Genomic DNA, 20,902 nt, shown 5'->3' with positions numbered 1-20,902 from the left:
GGAATGTTGACACGGTGACACGGAGGCGCTCGCGCTTTACTTATTAGTTCGCCACTGTACTTTTTTTGAAAAACTTATTATTAAGCACTTTAAATGTGTGTAATATATGAAAAACATTACCAAAAATTTCATGGAGCTTGATCTTTTGCTTCTCCTTCAAAGAAAATCGCGAATTTTGGCCTGCTTCAGGCTCTTCCGGGACCTTTGCGACTCTAGGGTAAGGAGAAATTCCTGAAATTGATCGGGCAGTGTGCTCAGAAGCCAGGAGAGCCAGGAGGAAGTGACCAAAAGCCTGGGATTCAGGACAAGAGGGTGGAAAAAAGTTCTACATTTTCTGTTCTGCTAAATTTTCTGTGCGAGATGTTGGCAAAAAGATGGGAATACATAAGAATTAGAGCATGGTTAATAAAATCAAGAAGAGGAATGGTTTGATAACCTGCAAAGCTCAGGCTGCTCCCCATCGGACCGACAAGTAGCGTCAAAGTGCTAAAACAAGGTCGCGGAAACTCAACGATCATCTATTCAAAGGATTCCAAGACTGTAGGAAAGATGTTCATATTCCTCTACTCAATGGAAAATATCTAAGGTAAAGTGCCCTCCAGTCGGTCGGTTTATCAATTCAGCCAGTGAAATTATTTAACCAATTTTTTAGCGTTTTATAGTAAATTTCTATGAAATTTTCACTGATTTTCAATTTGTATAATATAAAAGACCTTATAATGATAGGCCGGTGAGACCATTTCATAGCAAATATGTAAGAAAATTGAATAAAAAACCTTACTTGGCCGACTTGGGGAACCGATCGATTGACTACAGGACACTTAAATATAAATATAAAATATAAAATACAAATTAAATATAAAATACAAATCAAGTTACAAATGTGTGGTGTACTTATTATCATTTTTACTTACCGAATTTACTAAATTTCTGATTGAAGTTTGAAAAATTTAAAGATGATGCTCCAAGTTCAATCAAGCTCCCTAATAAAACCAACTTTCTTTTCCAAAATAACACTATATTTATTTTGGACAATAAAATCTCCAATTAAATGTTTTTTTTTTTTTGACGCTTGGATCTATTTTGTTTGTTGTTGTCCACAGTAAATCGGCCAGTTTTTTTTCTTACATAAACATTAATTTATGTTTAAAGTAATAAATAATTCTGCTTTTTGCTTACAATTCTCATTTCTCCTCTATTGTTTTTTTTCACACACTTTTGACATTTTTCGTCCTTTAAATAATTTTTACTCACTTCTATAAAAATAAATCACAGACGTGGAACTATTTTTCCATTTTTTTTCTCTTGTATTTTTTTTCTTTTTTTATTTTACAAATTCTCGCAAAAAAGACGACATTATCGAAAATAATTGAGGACAATCTTGTCCCATAAATTGCTAAGTAATGTTTTTCTTTGTTGAATGAAACATGAATATAATAAACTTAAATATATAACAGAAAAAAAGAGAGAATATGAATTCTGAAAATGTAATGTTTTTTTTCTTTCAATATTTACTTTTTACTCTTAATCAAGAATTCTTTTCCAAAAAAAAAAATATATGACTAGTTTTCTATTTATAATGATTTTTTTTAGGATCTAACACTGTCTTGGATTGTTTTCCATTATTATTTTTTTCTTCTTATGCATCTTCAAATGTCTATTTTTAGTAGCCTATACAAAAATGTGTCAAACCTTAAGCTTTTACGCTTACATTTCACTGTGATTTTATTTTTCTCACAAGGATGGGATTGTTTTCTTCTAATGAGACTTTATCAACTCTCTCAGGATAATTTGTCCAATTCGTAGAGATAATAATTATGAAAAAAAATTGCACATTATCTTGAACACGAAGTTAGAGAGATTTAAATAAAGAATGTTCCTTTGGCTGTTGGAGGAAATACTGGCAATTTTTATTATTTCTTCCGGAGAGTTTGCCCAAATAGGAATTCACAGACTCACCTGAGAGAGTTCTTTTTTGCCTCATCTTCTTGTCATCTACTCAAGGATGGATTTATATTGTTCAACTTTGTCTTTAACATCAAACTCTTTTAAGCAGTTTTCTGTATATTTAAAAGTCATGTAAAGGATTTTTAGATTTTTTTTTCAGACGGGGTATTCAGAAAATCTGTACTAAAATTTTAAAGGAAAATCTAAAAGACACCTTTTTCTTTGGGAGTTTAATAATATTTTATGGAAGACAACTGGCAGAAAATGCCTGTTGACTTTTAAATACAAAGCCACCGCAATTCTAAATCTCTTTGCTTCTCTCACTCCTTTTAGCCTCTAATTCACTTTTATTTTCTTAAAAAAAATGCAGAAAAATTGCATTGTTATCACAAACCCTAAAGAATTTATTATTATTTCGGTTAGCAGTTATTGTAGCCAGCGTTTTTAAATAAAATTGCAAAAATTTCGAAGTAACGTCACTGAGAGAAAAAAGGGGGTGCGATTAACTTTTTTACCTCGTAACTTTAACACTTTTTAGGTGTAAAAATATATTAACATTTTTTAATGTTAATTTTACACCTTTTGAAGTGTAAAATTAACATGAAAAACATAGTAAAAAAATGTGTAAAATTTTACTACTAGGGTGGAATCACCACTTCTCGCCACTTATATTGAAATCGCTATTTTTCACGATTTATGAAAGAAATGAGCCGCAAAGTTACTTATATTTTTATTGCTGCTACGTATAGAATCGAAAAACACTCATTTTTTGTTTTGAATTTAAATGCTTGAGCATTTTTTAGAGGAATATTTTAAGCAAGTGCATCGAATCCAATATTTCTTACCAAATATGCTAAGTGTCATGAAACTTTTATCGAACAAAATTTCCGATTTTGCATCAATAATTTGTCTATTGAACATTTAATTACATTCGGGAAATACATAAAATTTGTATTTAGTTAGTTAATATTTCATTTTATATTATTTTTAAGTAAAAATGAGCCATGGCGGAAAGTGGTAATATTCTAAAATTGATTCACCACCTGTTGCCATAGCTTTTCAATGGGCGACGCTAACTTCACTTCGTAGATTCTCAGTTGTCAAATATACTTTGTTTACTTTCTGCAATAGTCTAATAATTTGATTTCTCAAATAAAAGTGAAGAAAAATCATTTAATGTGAATAATAATAAGGTGATCATGAGGAAAAAGAAATGCTGAATGTATTCTTTGCATAATATTGCTCAAAATGATCGAATTTGAACTTTTCCAAGTGGGTGGCGAGAAGTGGTTACAGAACTGGCGAAAAGTGGTAAAAAGTGGCGACGAAGTGGTTATTTTTGCATTGTTAATAAAAATCAGTTTTTATGTACTCCCGCGTTAAATAGTTGGATAATTGTTTTGAAGAATCTAGAGCCAATATATCTAAGTAGCTTTGTGTCAAATTTGAGTTATCTGATTATAAGGGGTCAAAAGTTATAAGACAGTCGATTTCACTTTTTCCTAAAAGTGGCGATAAGTGGTTACTCCACCCTATAATAGTGCAAAATCGACCATTTTAGTTGTTTAATTTAAAAATACACTTTGGTAATTTATTGTCACGTGATTGAAAATTACCACTATTATAGTTGAAAAATTTGTTGTTTGTAGTTTTGTTCAAATTAAACAACACTGTTTGTAGTTAAACAGTGTTGTTTAATTTGAAAATGTGTAAAATTTTAACACTATAAAATAGTGTGAAATCGAATAAATTAATTTTTTAATTGCGATCTGTGTAAAATTTCTCACTGTTATAATCATAAAAATTTTTCAACAATGTTTTGTAATTTAAAAGTGTTGAAAAATTCTAAAAATTACCACTATTATAGTATGATTATAGTTTTTCACATTATTATAGTGTGAAAAAATACACAACTTTATGGTATTTTTTGTCACATGATCAAAAATTAACACTATTGTAGTTTGTTCATAATTTTTAACACTATTGTAATGTGAAGCCTTGTGTATTTCAACCAAATTTGTTGAATTTTTAAACAAAAGTTATGTAAAAATTGTTGAATTTCCAATTAAGACTTATACTTTAGTCGAGATGCTTTTCATTGGGCAAAAGTCATATAGAACATCAAATATTTATATGCATAATAAGTATCGTGAAGATCCGAGCATCAGATGTAATGGATGTAATCATTTCGCATTAAGGGGGATCCCGAGTACAGGAAAAAACAATAAAAATGTCTAAAAAGGCAAAAAAATCAAAATCTTCGAAATGAAAAGAAAATTCAACAATAAACAGAATTCAACAATTTTTGAGTTTACACATAAAAATTCAACAATTCCAAATTCAACATCTTGAAATTCAACAACTTTAAATTAAACAATTTTAAATTAAACACTTTTTCTAAATTTAACATTATAATACACAGTAAAAAAAATTAATACTATTATAGTGTGTAATCTTTCACTCCATTATTATAATGTTAAATTTGGAAAAAAATGTTTAATTTAAAATTGTTTAATTTAAAGTTGTTGAATTTCAAGTTGTTGATTTTGAAGTTGTCGAATTTTTGGTTGGAAACTCAAAAATTGTTGAATTTTCATTTCATTTCGTTTATTTTAGTTTTTTTTTGCTTTTTTATACATTTGTAATGTTTTTTCCTGTACTAGGGATCCTCCCTAATGCGACATAACCACATCTGATGCTCGGATCTTCATGATATACTTATTATGCATATAAATATTTGATGTTCTATATGACTTTTGCCCAATGACAGTGACAGTGACAAAAAATACCATAAAGTTGTGTATTTTTTTACACTATAATAATGTGAAAAACTATAATCATACTATAATAGTGGTAATTTTTAGTATTTTTCAACAGTATTAAATTACAAAACGTTGTTGAAATTTTTTTATGAATATATATATAATAGTGAGAAATTTTACACAGATCGCAATTAAATAATTAATTTATCCGATTTCACACTATTGTAGTGGTAAAATTTTACACATTTTCAAATTTAACAACGTTGTTGAAAATTTTTCAAACTATAATAGTGATAATTTTCAATCGCGTGACAATAAATTATCAAATTATTGTGTATTTTTTAAACATTTTTAAATTAAACAACTAAAATGGTCGATTTTACACTATTATAGTAGTAAAATTTTACACATTTTTTTACTGTGTAGTGGTGTGAAAGATTACACACTATAATAGTGTTAATTTTTTTTTACTGTGATGGGTAACTTTAACCCATAATACACCTAAAAAGCATAATATTTACACCGATTTCGGATCAATAATGCAGGGTAAAATTAACATTTCCGGAATGTTATTTTAACTTTCTCGGATTTCTCTCAGTAGTAAAACATGTTTGCTATTAAACCTCAAATTCCGAACAAATTTCAAAAAGACTTTTAATATTTGTTTATTTAAATTTACAGCATTAAAAACCTTGATTAATTCTATTGAAAATTTCGAAATGTTATTGCAAAACAATTTAGAGTAAGTGTGCCAAATTTCGGCAAATTTTGATTTAGAAAATTAGAAATTGATTTTTTTTATTCCTTCTACTTTAGGAGTGTTGCTTAGAACCTTGTAGACAGTTTATCGTCTTTATTTACTTTGAAAATCATTCTTAATACATTTTAAAATGAATAAAAATGTAGACATAGCTTTGGTGCCCTATTTCGGCCACCTTAATTCTCATAGTTCCTTGCCCTTCAGGAATTCTTCCAATGCCTTTTTCACGTCATCTCGTTTGTCGAAGCTACATTTTTTGTTATTCTTTTGCAATGTAGAATCTCTAGAGTATGTAAAAACTAAAAATTCATGGAAATTCGTGGAACAAAAAAGGTGGCCGAAATTGTAAGCTGGCCGGAATTTGGCACACTTTCCCTAGCATTTTCAATAATTTAACAAAAAAAAAGATTTCCCAACAATTAATTTTTTGTACTAATTTTTCGAATACCCCCGAATGGCTTTCTGGCCACAAAGATAAATCTTTGAATATAATAATTCCCCAAAAAGTTGTAAAACTCACTGTTTCTGGAGCAAATTCTCACTGCTTCCACTCAAATTTGGAAGAGACTTGAAGAGTGGTCGACTTCTGCCCGTCACCTCATTCGCCAGCAGATTCACTTTGGCCGAATTGGCATTGAGAGACAATTGTGATTTCTTCTGTTGTTGAATATCTAGCTCCAGCATTTCCTGAATATTGAGCTCTAACGGATCAAAACTACTACCCGCCTCGAAGATAATGTCTGTTATTTGGGGCGTAGCCTCACATTTGGCAGGAATTGAGGGCCCCAGTAAATTTGTTACATTGAAAATGGCATCATTTCCCACAGCCACATCCGTGGACTGTTGCAGGAGTTTTGTATCTGAAAATCGCCTTGTATCCCTCCCAAAATTCTCAGTCACTTCCAATGGATTAATGCCTACACTCGAGTGACGACAGGTCACTTTAGGATATGCCCCATCATTGAGAATGTCTCGATTTTCGAGAAAAACAGCCGATGATGAAGTATTTCCCAATTTAAACAGACACAAATCCCCCGTACGACTAGTTCCCGGGGCCGAAATTATATGTTCCTGACTCGATCGACCACTTGAGGCATTCCCAGATGACGACGAACCCCGAACAGCAGGTTGCTGCTCATAAATATTATGAACGGAGTCATGGAAGGCGAGTGGAGTCATACTGCCGGATCCCTGAGGGCATGGCTTGAAGGACATCTGACTCACGTCGTCCAGTGTCCAGTCTCTATCGTAGTTGAGATGATTATTCTCAATATTGGCCACAATCTCCCCGTGACTCGGTGGTCGAGCATACATCTGACCCAGATTAGCCGGACCTGCACCTGCAGCATAATTTCCCGTCGTGGACGAACTCCCATTGCGTGGAAACGGACGCTGAGACATTATGGGAGAACCCGAATGGATCTGATGGATTTTCTCCGGAGCATTCTGTATCAGAAGAATTCTAAAAAAAAAGTCAAATTTAATTTAATGATACTAAAAATCCATTAAAAAATTTCTCAACATCTTTTCACTGAAAGTGTACCTATTCTTTTTTCACATACTGTCAAGCATATTGTATATAACCAAAACTTTCATAGCATAAATTTTCCAATTTTATCGCATAATCTCCATGATAAATCACACAAATTGACCTTAAAATAACTAATTTTTCACAATTGTGATTGAAAATGTGGAAAATTTCAATTAAAATGATGCAATTTCGTGGGATTTCATCAAAATCCATGACATTATTGACCTACAGAGAGTGAAGAACATCTGCACGAAATTCGACCACAGCAGAGTGGCGCAGTGGAAGCGTGCTGGGCCCATAACCCAGAGGTCCGTAGATCGAAACTACGCTCTGCTAAAAACTTTTTAATTTTTTTTCACTAAAATTCTTAAATATTTTGCCTCAAAGACACTCATAGACTGCATAAAATTAATTATCTGCAGAAAATAAATCATAAAGGCACTGTTCTGAAAGGAATTCAATACAAAATGACCTGAAAGACCGGAAAGCTTATCAGTAGCTGTATTAGAGTTCCTATTGTCGCATTATTACAGGATAGATGAAGGACTTTTTTTTATTATACTTTGAAAATATATTGTTTAATATTGATGGAAAGAAAATCTTACGTCCTTTGAGGACAGCATGTCCTAATTACCCTCAATAAAAGAATTTAATTGAAAATGTCAATATTTTGCAAAGCAATATAAAATTGTGAAGATATTCGTATGCTTGTATGATGAAACATGCGTAAAGTGGAATATTGAATATCCTGGACCTGTTAATCCTTTAAGAATTAGGAGGAAGTGGGGCACCTTCGAAAGTGGGGTAGCTTTGAAATTGGGATTTTTCACCTATTTTTAAATAAAATTGAGGCCTATCGTGAAATAATTTAGCTGCACAGATTGAGAAGCTAAATTACATTTTGATATGGCTCAGTTCCATCTAAATATAGGAGAAAAATCCCAATTTCAAAGATGCCCCACTTCCCTCTATATTGTGTACAGAGAAGTGGGGCACCTTTGAATTGGGGCAGCTTTGAAAATTGACTTTTTTCTTCTATTTTTAAAAGAAATTGAGCTTTATCATAACGTAATTTAGCTTCACAAGAGGTTTGTGGAGCTAAATTATATCACAGTAAGACCTAAGTTCTATTTAAAAATAGGTCAAACAACCCTATTTTAAAACTGCCCCAATTTAAAGGTATCCCACTTTCTTCTGATGTACACTCAAATATGAACTATAAGAAAATCAATTTATTGATAGAACTTAAAGAGAGCAATATCAATCGACTTTTCAACGTCTCACCATACTGTATTCCAAACAGTGCGAGATTATCAACTTCGGTCTTCGGTTACCGCTCCCCACCCCATAAGTTAACATATCCTAGCGAACTGCCTCATATAAACCACTCCTCAGCTACTCGACTCTTTCTAAAAAAAACTGTTTTTTTGGGTTATCTATTATTATTATAATTATTATTACACAGAAAAAAATATTTTGTAAAAATGTTCGTAAATGCTTGTGAATTCCTATGGGGGAGTTAAAAAATGCTCGTGAATCGTATAACCCACAAACATTGTTCGTAACATGATCATTTGACGAACATTTTTTGTACATATACAAACATTTGTTCGTAAATGTTCGTAAACACACAAAAAATGTTCGTACAATTTTGTCATTTGTTCTTAAATGTTCGTAAAATGTTCGACAGGAAAACAAATATTTACGAACAAATGACAAAATTTTACGAACATTTTTGTGTGTTTACGAACATTTACGAACAAATGTTTGTAAAAGTACAAAAAATGTTCGTCAAATGATCATGTTACGAACAATGTTTGTGAAGAAAGTACACTAGTTTACGAACTTGTTTGTAGGTTATACGATTCACGAGCATTTCGTAACCCCCCCATAGGAATTCACAAACATTTACGAACATTTTTACAAAATATTTTTTTTTGTGTAATAATAATAATAATTATAATGGATAGTAGATTTAAGAAACTGGTCAAAATTATGAACCTTTCCCCTATTTACTTTTCCAGTAAAATTTCTTTAAAATAAGGTATCCTATATATCTTACTAGATCCTTAACTAAATTTCAGCTTATTTTGAGCAAATAAACATGGAAAATTTCAGGTGAAATACGAGCACTGGTTCATTCAAAATACTGGCACACGCTAGCTACAGATTTTTACTATCTTTCTTGTTGGTATTATATCCCAATTCAGCGTATTCTTGTTGTCCTGAACGATAAACGTGTAATAGGATGAAACGTTCCGATGTTACTATATCACTCATTTCTGCCTTTTTCTCCCATTCTGCCCATTTTTTCAGTAGTGAATCGTCCAAATTGATCAGTTGTTGTTCTTAGCAATAGGGGGAAGTGGGGCACCTTTGAAACTGGGGTACCTTTGAAATTGCGATTTTTCACCTATTTCTAAATAAAGTTCTACTTTATTGTGATTTAATTCAGCTGCATAGACAGATTGAGAAGCCAAATTACACTATGACATGGCTCAAATCCATTTAAAAATAGGTGAAAAATCCCAATTTCAAAGGTACCCCAGTTTCAAAGGTGCCCCACTTCCCCCTATCCATTGACAGTTTCACTTGACTTTAGCACAGATTTCATATAGTAACTGTTCCAGATCGGCTCTATCAATTGTTTTTGGTTTTTTTGCCTTTTCGTAAGGGTAAGTGTGCCAAATTTCGGCATAGTTGCATGCAAGCGACAAAGTCTCAAGTTTGAAATGTAATATTTTTAATAAAAATTGAATATTTTTGATACTCTTTTATAAGGAATGCTGCCTGGAACCTTGCAGACAATTTATCATCTTTATTTTCTCTAAAATCATTCTTAATACATTTTAAAATGAATAAAAATGTAGACATAGCATTGGTCGCCTGTTTCGGCCACCTTCATTCTCATAGTTCCTTGCCGTTCAGGAATTCTTCCAATGCCAATCTTTAAGATCATTTTGCTCGTCGAAGCGACATTTTTTGTTATTTTTTGCATTGTACAAACTCAAGAGTATGTAAAAACTAAAAATTCATGGAAATTCGAGGAACAAAAAATATGGCCGAAATTGCAAGCTGGCCGGAATTTGGCACACTTACCCTACTTCTGAAGCAAATAAACCAACTTTCACATGTGGTTCTTGACGGTTTATAATTGCTATAGGATTCTTTAAACAAACGGTGTACATTACTTGATTTGTGTTTCTTAAGTTAAGGTAATAAAATAAAATTCCCCGTAAATTCTGATTTTTCAGACAAAACTCAACATATTGTTAGAAAATTTTTTTTAGTTGCAATATCTGTCGATATTGTCAGTGATTATTGTTAGGAGAACCACTAAAATAAATATAATGCAAGACGCTTTAATTCGAGATAATAATAATATTCGAGATCTAAAAGAACTTTGAGGACCTAGTATAAGTTAAAATTTTATATTATTTTATAAAAATTTATAAATTAAAAAAGAAAGTTTTTTAATCAAGTATGAGGCAATAATTTATTAAAGAACTTATTTACGTAAACCCCATAAAAATCAAAATTCTCGGAAAAATTTGTTAGTCAGCTCAATTCAATAGAAAAAAAGATTCCAATAATTGTGCTGCGTCTGCCGTCGACTTCTCTGCCGGTCTTTCGACGAACATTACATTTGGATCTTATTTTTCATTTTTTTTAAATACCGCGTTGAAAGGATACATTTTTATAGAAGCAGAATATTTTAGAAACTATTGGGGATTGTATTGATAGAAGATAGAACTACTTGAGGATAAAGTAGTAACATTTTTCTAGTTTCCCAAGAATTACCTATTAAATTACGAAATTGTAACACTTTACAAAAAGACCTAATTTCTATTTTACAAATTGACATAAAAAATTTTGCAAAATTACTAATAAAAAACCTGATATTTTAAAAATGGAACGAATATGTAAAATATCAAAAAGAATTGTGAACTTAACACATATTTCAAAGAATAGCGGTTTCTATGTGAAAAAGAAATTAGACTCACCGGTTTCTCGCTCTCCAGCGATTGCACAGGTGCAAATACTGTCTGCATTGGATGTACATGAAGACAACTCCACCCGTCAGGCCAACAGTGACCACCACCAGTTTTGTCCAGAATGGCCATCCAATGAGGCCTCGTTTGACCTCCTCGGCTGCCCTTTCGATGAGGACGCACAGGGACCAGATGACACAAAGCGCTGCAGCACAATGGAAGAGTACAGCACAGAACAGGCGACGTCTTTCAACACCAGACATGTCTAGGCTGCGCCACTGAAAATTCCATAAAGAATTTAGGTATTTAACCTCAAGTGATTCAAAATTTTTTCCTTTTTTTGTTTAGATGCACTATACCTCGATTACAATTTTCACAAATGGTAAATTATAAAAAAAATACCCCCAAGGATTTTCCATTTATGGGGAGGTTGCCAAAGAATATGGAATTGATATCTCTTACCATTTGCATTTTAAGATTAGACAATACGAAAAATGTACAAAAATAAGGAAATACTTTCTTTTTGGATATTTTACATTCACATATTATGCTGAGAGAGTTAAAAGTTAAAAGATATCGAAGTATAGAAAAAATTGTATTGCTCCTTTCATTGAGTTCTAGCAATAAAAACAACTAATAGACTCCGTAAAAAAATAACGAAAAGCTTAAAATAAAATTTATTAAGCAGATTAAGAAGAAATCTTGTCTAAAGCATAAAAGTTTCATGGTCTCCAGTAAGAAATATTTGCATTTGAGGTGAATGGAAACACCTTTTTCTAAACAGACGTCTTTCTCTTCATAACGAATTGTCTAACAGATTGGGAATAGAGTGAATTATTTTTTTTGTGTTTCACGGATTGAATTTTTATTGCACTTTTTTCCATAAATATTCATTGTGGACGTTTGGATATCTTCTCTCTGCTATTATCTCACAGTTTGAGCGATAAGATTTGCGAAGTATGAATTAAAATAAATAGCTGTAGAGAAATAATTGAGAAGATACACCTCACGATCGTCAGCAATTGATAAAAAAAATATGGAAAAAAAGCACAGTAAAAACAATCCGGCACGTTGATGCATCTACCGCATCTACCAAATAACAGAGTTGTTACTATCTAAGGCTGTAGATTACTAGATAAAACATAAATATTGTATTCGTAATATTTGTGGAATTCTACAACGATTTCATAATAATCTTGTAATACACTGAAAGAAATCCGAAAAAGCTAAAATAACATTCCGGAAATGTTAATTTTACCCTGCAGTATTGATCCAAAATCGGTGTAAATATTACCCTTTTTAGGTGTATTGGGGGTTAAAATTACCCTTTTTCATGTTAATTTTACCCTTAAAAAGGTGTAAAATTAACATTAAAAAATGTTGATATATTTTTACACATAAAAAGTGTTAAAGTTATGAGGAAAAAAGTTAATCGCACCCTCTTTTTTTCTCAGTGTATACTTATAATAATTGAAAAATTTATTTCATGACGTTATCAATTAAAACAAAATGTGCTCTTTTTAAATTTTCGCAAATATAATTTGTTACATTCCGTTGATTCCGTCTATATACAAATACGAAAATACCGTTAAATTATTCCTTAATAACGATATTTTCAAAGTCAAAGATATAAAGGCACTATAGAGAAAGTATTTTTCAATAAATGGGATCACGCTTGAGGTCTGGGCTTATTGGAAAGGTAATGAAATTTTGGATAAGGCTAAACCAATCTTCCAATAGATTATGAAACGATAGCATTTTCTTATCCGAGATTAAACTTCATAATAGGCACTCTTTGAGTCAAATGGTAAAGCACTTGATCTATAATGCAAGTGTCTCAAGTTCAAATCCCCATTAGGTCACCAGAAAATTTTCTGTCATTAAAAGTTTTTGAATAAATTGCATCCAAAGAGCCCTCACTGTTCTTTATTCCACGAAGCATGAGACTGGCAATCCCATATCTTTGTGTAAGAAAGATAAAATTTTATGTTTCGAAAATATTACATGTAAGAAGGCCTAGGACAAATCTACGAATTGTGATACTAACCATTATACTGCTCGATTTTTTCAACGTCTCAAAATTTCCATCTTCCAACCCAAATATAATAATAATTAATATTTATTACACTTAAGCATACACAATTGATACATAATTTATAAACCAATAAGGCATAAATCATGCGTCCGCCGTCGTTCACGTTTCAGTTCAGATGATTTCTGAGAAATGATGTCATGCTGTTTTTGTTCGTCCGTCCGGCCGTTAACACGCTTAGAGTCCAAACGGTTAGAGATAGAGACTTGGGACCTTCGATGACCCCCCCCCCTCTCAATAAGTCCACCCCCTGATCATTAATATATATCTCATTTTCCCCCAGCCCTCTCCTCCTCTCCTCCAAAATAATATTTTTTGCGATTTTTTTTCATTTTCGTCGTGCGATTCTTTTCATTTTTAGATATGTTTTAGAGATTGTCCAGACGGACGAGTTTTCAAGGTAAAATATTTGAAAGGCAATAGAAAGCATGTTTCTCAACCGAATGGTGTCATGCTTGGGCTTATTGAAAAGGTCTTAGACTTCCTGATAAGACTGAACTGGTTTCAATCGGTTCTGAATCGACAACAATTTTTATCTTGAAATAAATTTTATTACTCCTATGTCATTTTAGAGGATCTTCTAAGTGATTTATAAATCGGTTTAAATAAGTTGTCAACCGGTAAAAGGTAAATAATGCGAAAGTACTTTTGAGGTATAGCATCTAAGTCACAAGTTCGAGTATTTCGCAAAGCATGGGACGCTCCGCCGCCACTTCATTTATTGTTAATTACTAGATCTTAGGGGAACATTTGGAAAGGCAGACACTTAAGGACACGTAAGAAAGCTCAACTTTATGTGTGCTGAAATGGTCTTTCATTGTACAAATTTTGATATGTCTATCTTTTAGCACTGTTCGACTTTTGGAAAATTACTCTATTTCTTATCTACGATACACTGTGCTATTCTCCATGGAACCTCTAAAAAGGTTTAATAATATAGGTAAATGATACGGAACTACTTATAATTTACAACTTCGAGCACTATGCAATGCTTGGTACGCTTCATCATTCCGTTCTGAAAAAGGAATTTTCCGTTTTTTTTTTAATAAAATAAAAAAGACATAAGAATGAATATTTGTCTGCCATATTATATAATAAGATGAATAAAATGAAATAAACTTCTGAATAACCTTTAAAAACACATAAAAAATTAAAAAAAAAAAGTTTAGCTTGGAAAAATGTTCTTTAACAAAAATCATAAAAATATTTTTAATGGAATTCACGGCTCTTACAATTAAAAGATTTCATTAATTTTGCATAGAAAACAATTTTCTGAATTAAATTGAAAATACTCTTCGTAGAGGAAGGCTTTCAGGCTTCATACACATTCTAACTTCGAATATTTTATATTTTTAAAGGGAAATTTTCTGTGTTTTGGGAAATGTTTAGTTTCGTCCTTTGGGACAAAGGGGAATTTTCTGTGTTTTGGGAAATTTTTAGTTTCGTCCTTTGGGTCAAAGGGAAATTTTCTGTGTTTTGGGAAATGTTTAGTTTCGTCCTTTGGGACAAAGGGGAATTTTCTGTGTTTTGGGAAATGTTTAGTTTCGTCCTTTGGGACAAAGGGAAATTTTCTGTGTTTTGGGAAGTTATCAGTATCTGTGAATTTTCTGTTTTTGGGACGATTTTAGTATCGTTCTTTGGGGCAAAGGGAAATTTTCTGAGAAAAAGGAAATTTTTTGAAAGTTATAAAATATACTTGTGCAAAATGTGTGACAGACAAAATTTACGAAAATTGTGCAAAATGTATGAAAGACAAGATTTCCAAAGACGAAGTTTCCAAAAAACAAAAATTACCGAAGACAAATATTCCAAAGACAAACTGGGAAAAACAAAAGTGTAAAAAAATGGAAAAAACGAAGATTCCCGATCCCGGTCAAAACGCTACCAGAACAAAATAATTTTGACGTTTATTCGGTTTCAACGGTTCTTGCACTCCTCTGGAATAAAGGATTAGAATTGGTGGGTTATGGCCGTCGACTGGGTTGACATGTGTCGAATAGGCCATACGCTTTACACTAGTGCTAATTTATTTTACGCAGGAATCTGCAGTTTCTTTCTGGTTTTTTTTCGGAGATGTAATTTGTTTAGCTTAGATCTACAAAAATATCAATTTAAACAACTCTGATTCCCATTTATAAAAAAAAATTATCACTCTGAGCAAAAAAAACTTTAACACGATGAATATAAATGATCCTTATGGAGACTTACCTCATTGAACGGTTTAATTTTGGTGTGCATAATAAAAGGAAATTTGCATAGTTCACAGGCATTAGTCTCGGATGCTGTGAGCCATTGCTGAAGACACGCCTGATGGACATATTTGAGACTCCCTGAGCAATAACAAGGTGTCAAAAGTGGGTTCAATGGGTCACTTTCGCAATGGCAGATCCGACAGATATCACCACTGCTCTGCGATGCCTGACTGCTCGATGATCCAAATCTACAAAATGTGCATTAAAGAGAAAACCGTCAAAATGCTAACTGCTTTGGCAGAATTTTCTGCTATTGTGTGAAGGTCAATGGGGAACCCTTGAAAAGTCCCATTGGAAGGCATTCCTAAAGGAAGAGCAGAAAAAAAAATTGGTGGTGTCGTCAGCAATGACGAAAGTTGAAAACATGTCGCGTCTTAACCATGTACCGCAGGACAAAAATAGAAGTAAATAAATTATCATGGCATTTCTGAATGGCACAACCAAATCGAAGAATTACTCTTTTTGAGTGGGATTTAATCACCAAAAGTCACATTGAAGGACTAATTCCATTCATTTCCTCTTGATTTTTTTTTCAGACAAATCTAATCTCTGCAAAATTTAAGATATTCCACACATTGAAGTATAATCAATTTATACAAACGAACATAGGTGAAAGTGACAATTTCTCTGCTTTATATTTTTCTCCTCAACGTACATGAACATTTATAAATCTATTTTTATAGTCTGTGATAAAATTACTTTCCCATTATTAAGCCAAACGTCGATTGGGTTTTAATGATTTAACGCGAAGCACAAGACAAAATACATTTAACAGTGTGCACCATAAACATAAAACCATTTGACTGAGAAAAAAAGAGGGTGCGATTAACATTTTTTCTTCAGAAATTTAACACTTTTTAGGTGTAAAAATATATCAACATTTTTTAATGTTAATTTTACACATTATTAAGGGTAAAATTAACATGAAAAAGGGTACCTTTAACCCCTAATACACCTAAAAAGGGTAATATTTACACCGATTTTGGATCAATACTGGCAGAGTAAAATTAACATTTCCGGAATGTTATTTTAACTTTTTCGGATTTCTCTCAGTGCTAAAATTGAAATGATGATTTTTAATGCAATGTCAATTTATCGAGTTGCTAAAATATATCATATTTTACAAGTTTTCAATAAATGATAAAAAAAAGTATTTAATACCATGTAAATACTGTAAAAATTAAAAGAAAGAAACCATGTGAACCCTATGTAACATCAATAAATTTTTTCTGTCTTTCTCATGATATTTTTTCTCAATAACACGAAGTTTTTTTTTCTCACATGTCTTAAAATATGTGATATTTTGGTATTATCTCATGAATTGTGTAAAATATACGTGATAAAATTCCCATATCTTAGTGTATAAAGTTCAGTGTTATTTCCTCCAATGAAGTCAATATTTTGCATATTTTTACGCGGTATACTTCCCAAAACATTGAAAAAATATAGCATTAATATAAATTTATATGTCATTTTCTTTATGAGATAGTGGACATTTCCTGGTGATACACCATTCTCTACCCTAAAGAAATATATTGAACAGCTTTGCTTCGCATTTTATACATTGACTTTGAACTCAAATGTATACAGTTTATTGATTTTGTCCAGGACATATATTTCATTGTCCCTTTTTCCTTGTCAATTAGTGGTAATTATTGCAAGTAAACCTTTCCAATAATTTGTATGTTTCGTGAGGCGCAATTATTGGTTATATATATATAGTTTTTTAGAGGTATTCACCTGCGACTATTGATTAGTGACCTCGACATTTATGTCCCTTTTTAAATGGACAATACATAAATGAGATATGAGAAAAAAAGAAGATCCTTGGGAGGACCTTCGTGGACACTATGTAATAGTACTTTTGGGCAGCTTTTTGTGCAGTCTGAGGAGATAGGTGACAAGGGAGAAAAATAGGTTCCTTAGCTTCACAACAAAACTTGCACCAACCAGTATTGTCCTAAAATAACAAAACATCCCTCACGATTTTCCCATCAACAGAAAAGAAAAGTGCCCACACTATTTGTATTGACGCATGAATAAACAATGAAAATGGCTCAATGCTTGGTCATTTCCATCGTGAGTCTCTCTCTCTCTCTCTTCGTATAATGAAAATGGAACATGACAGCACATTCCTTTAGAATATTTAATTATTTATACAAGTGAGAATTATTGAGAGTGTCGAACTATAGTTGTGATAAGATAATTACAAGAGGCATAGGAACAGAAGACTCATCAATACTTTCACCGCATTTCGTTGGACAACTCAATATGGTTTATTATAAAATTAACAATTATTGTTTTTTTTGTTTCAATTAAGATTTCGCCAAAGTGCACATTATATTAAAGAGTTCACTATAATGAAGAAAACATATGGGATTATGAATAAAACACACTAGCGGAAATAATTGCACATCCAACTATTGGAAATCATTATCAAAGTAAGAAAATAATAATACATCATATAAAATATGAAATTTTTATGGATAAAAGATTAAGGGAAATGTTCCAATTTGACAAATAATAATGTTTATAAACTGTTTCAGTGCCTTGGTGAAGCTCTCCTGCAATACTTCTATTTGTCGCACACCGGTCTCCGCGGAGTTTTTTTTTTTCTAAACCAAAGAATTCATTATTGAACCACCTAAATATAGATTTGTTGAAAATAAAATTAATTATCCACTATTAACCGGTTTGAATCGAGTCAGACCATTTGAGAACTCAAAGACTTTTCAAACAGGTCCAAAACCCAGGGAATTAGTTAAGAGACACATCTTCCAGTGCGAATTAACTTTGAAATTGCTCCTCTTGGAGTCCTGCTGCCGCGTTTTTATCTCTCTATTCGTGCAGAGATTACGACTGACACAAATAGTGCTGATATAAAAAAATTGAAAAAAATAAAAAATGGAAAAAACTCTAAAAAGGAATTATTTAGGATTTTGTGCAATTGAACGAAATGTCCCCATTGGTAACTTCTAAAAGTTATTAGATTCAGGCGAAAAAAGACCTTCCGATCTTAAAGTTTTATAATATTTACGTGCGTTTCTTGGATCGGTTCTCGACTTCGGTAAATAATCCGAAAATTTGTTTTTTTTTACTCAAAATTAAATTGATTGATTGATTTATTTATTGTCATCTCTGTTTTTTGTCTCACTTATGCGGCCAGCAATCAATCAATCAAGTTTTTTTGGATCACAATTTTTTGGACTATTTAAGAATCGATAAAAATCTTACTCTTGTGTCTGATTGCAAACTATAGGGATCTTCCAATCTAGGATAATTTTTTGCATGAGCTTGATTTAATGAGCTAAGATATTTTATAATCAATAAATCATGGAATTGGCTATAGATATGTTTCGATCCGGAAAGAGTTGAACCATATTTGAGATGTCAAGATAGTAAATGGTTTAATTATAATATTTTTTTAATGCATAAAAAGTAATATTAACTGTCCATTTTTAACAATTTACTGAATAATCTGCTCACTGAGAAAAAAAAGAGGCTGCGATTAACTTTTTTTTATCATAACTTTAACACTTAACCTTAACATAACTTTAACCTTTTAAGGGTAAAATCAACATGACAGAAGGGTAACTTTAACCCATAATACACCTAAAAAGGGTAATATTTACACTGTTTTCGGATCAATACTGCAGGGTAAAATTAACATTTCCGGAATGTTATTTTAACTTTTCGGATTTTTCTCAGTGCTGCAAACTCGCAGTAAAGATATGGATTCGAGTTAACGAACAAATTCAAACTGTAGGGGAGACTGGGGCAAAAAGTCACAAAGCGGATGTTAGCTGGGATTCTTTACAATCTCAGCTTTTGTGGACACGGGTGAAATCCGACCTCGTCAGATCGGGCCCAAATTTTGGATGTACACGTTTTGACACTCATAGATCACGAAAATCATGTGCGCCAAAAATCGATTTTCGTGGACGTCCCGTCCCGTCCCGTCCGTTACATTTCGACTTCTGGAGAGAGAACGGAAAGAGATATCGACAAGCGGTTTTCGGCAAAGGTTAAAAGTCATTGGGCCGCTAGAAGTTGATGATGTCAAATCCACCCCCACCCCCCCCCCACCTTCCACCATTTTGGAACACCCCTAAATTTTGTTTTTTCGATAACTCAGCCCCTATGGCATCGATCGATCTCAAATTTTAGTATGTTATAGCTGGGCCTAAGAGCTTTCGATCGAAATTGATTCCAATGTGTAGAGAGGAGAGGCCTCCCTAAAGAGGCCTTTAGGGCAAACTGAGGTAGATTCAAATAATTTTCAAAGATACTAATCGACTTAATTTTCCGAAAACACTATGAATTTTGAGAAAGTGATTCATTGTTTATTTTTAAACGTAATTGGACTAATCAGAATGTTGAAAAATAACTTCGTTATCCAAGATAATAAAAATTGAAATACACATTTTCTGGAGAAGATCTGTACATCCCGCCCTCGAGAGTCACTTTAAACATTTTTTATTGTTTTTAATTATTCAAGTGATAACAAAGTAACAAAGTTACAAAATAAAAATAAATAAAAAAAACAAATTTAATCAATTTTTCATTTATTTGTTTTTTTTTGTTTGTTTTGATGATGTTTGTTTTTTTTTATTATGCAGCGCTTATAATAATTTAATTATTATTAAATGAATAATTTGTCATTTTATATTAGTACTCCTTGATATTGTGTTTGTGAGAAATCGTAAAACTATCCGATAGATCCTTGCAAGAAAATTGTCTATGCAATACTGTTTTCTGGCTAATGTGTCCTAATAATATATTAATAAAATAAAGTGCTTTAAAGTCAACCTGTTCCTCGATTCGACCGGCTTGTGCGGTGGTCAATTTTTTCAATTTCTATGAAATTGTTACTGATTCGTATTATTTATGAAATAATTGACCTATTAATGTTAGATCATACGCTAAATATTATAGCAAATATAAATAAATTAAATAAATAGCTCTACTGGTCGAGTGGAGGAACCGGTAGACTTGAGGGCCTTTACCTTATTATCCTAAAACGTGTAGAAAGGAACAGGTATTCTGTCATTATGGTCAATTCATTTCATTTTATATTTCTAAGTAAAAAATTAAAATACCAAAATGAAAATTTTTGGTAACTTCAAGAAAAATTGTTCAAGCATTATTATTACCGCAGATCCGGACAACTTTGTCCTCCGTGGTTGATTTTCCACTTCTACTGTTCGTAAGCTTTCCTTTAATTCTAGCGCTTTCTAGAACTTCAGGATGATATTTACTGATACCGATCCGATCTACCATGTCTGATCTGTCAGGACCATTCTTACACATTAGAATCAAAACAGTTTAGGGAGACAAAGTCACCCGCATCTACAGTACTATATTATGATAGTTAATTGACCATTAGCATCTGAGCACGTAAATAAAAATCTCATGCTTTATGCCATAGATACACTTACGACTTAAGCCGAGAGACGACTTAGTGGAAAATTATGGAAATGTAGTTTAGTCATAATTTGGAATATAATTACGCTAACCCATCTCTCAGCTAATTCTCAGGTCTCAGTTCTACGCCCCTATGCGGATC

General features: G+C 32.1%; 1 protein-coding gene and 1 non-coding gene across 4 annotated transcripts in view; one reads left to right on the top strand and one right to left on the bottom strand.

Moving 5' to 3' along the window:
• Window positions 1–1,284: 1,284 nt before the first annotated feature.
• The window catches only part of LOC129801362 (uncharacterized), a 28,107-nt gene continuing 8,489 nt past the window's right edge, over window positions 1,285–20,902 (bottom strand). Inside the window, exons 2-5 of one of the 3 annotated variants that reach the window (XM_055846306.1) lie at window positions 15,293–15,524; window positions 11,005–11,270; window positions 5,990–6,931; window positions 1,285–2,301 (exon numbers count right to left, since the gene is read on the bottom strand). In XM_055846306.1, the coding sequence (XP_055702281.1) occupies window positions 2,295–2,301; window positions 5,990–6,931; window positions 11,005–11,270; window positions 15,293–15,524 (1,447 nt within the window). In that variant the 3' untranslated portion in view covers window positions 1,285–2,294. The remainder of the gene's footprint in view (window positions 2,302–5,989; window positions 6,932–11,004; window positions 11,271–15,292; window positions 15,525–20,902) is intronic. The other 2 variants (XM_055846305.1, XM_055846307.1) reach the window with 2 other exon arrangements.
• On the top strand, window positions 7,265–7,336 carry Trnam-cau (transfer RNA methionine (anticodon CAU)). Its single transcript has one exon. It is a non-coding gene; the product is annotated as a tRNA-Met (tRNA).

This window comes from Phlebotomus papatasi, chromosome 2 (assembly GCF_024763615.1).
Source record: "Phlebotomus papatasi isolate M1 chromosome 2, Ppap_2.1, whole genome shotgun sequence".
NCBI lineage: Eukaryota > Metazoa > Arthropoda > Insecta > Diptera > Psychodidae > Phlebotomus > Phlebotomus papatasi.
This window is presented reverse-complemented; position numbering and strand designations above follow the sequence as displayed.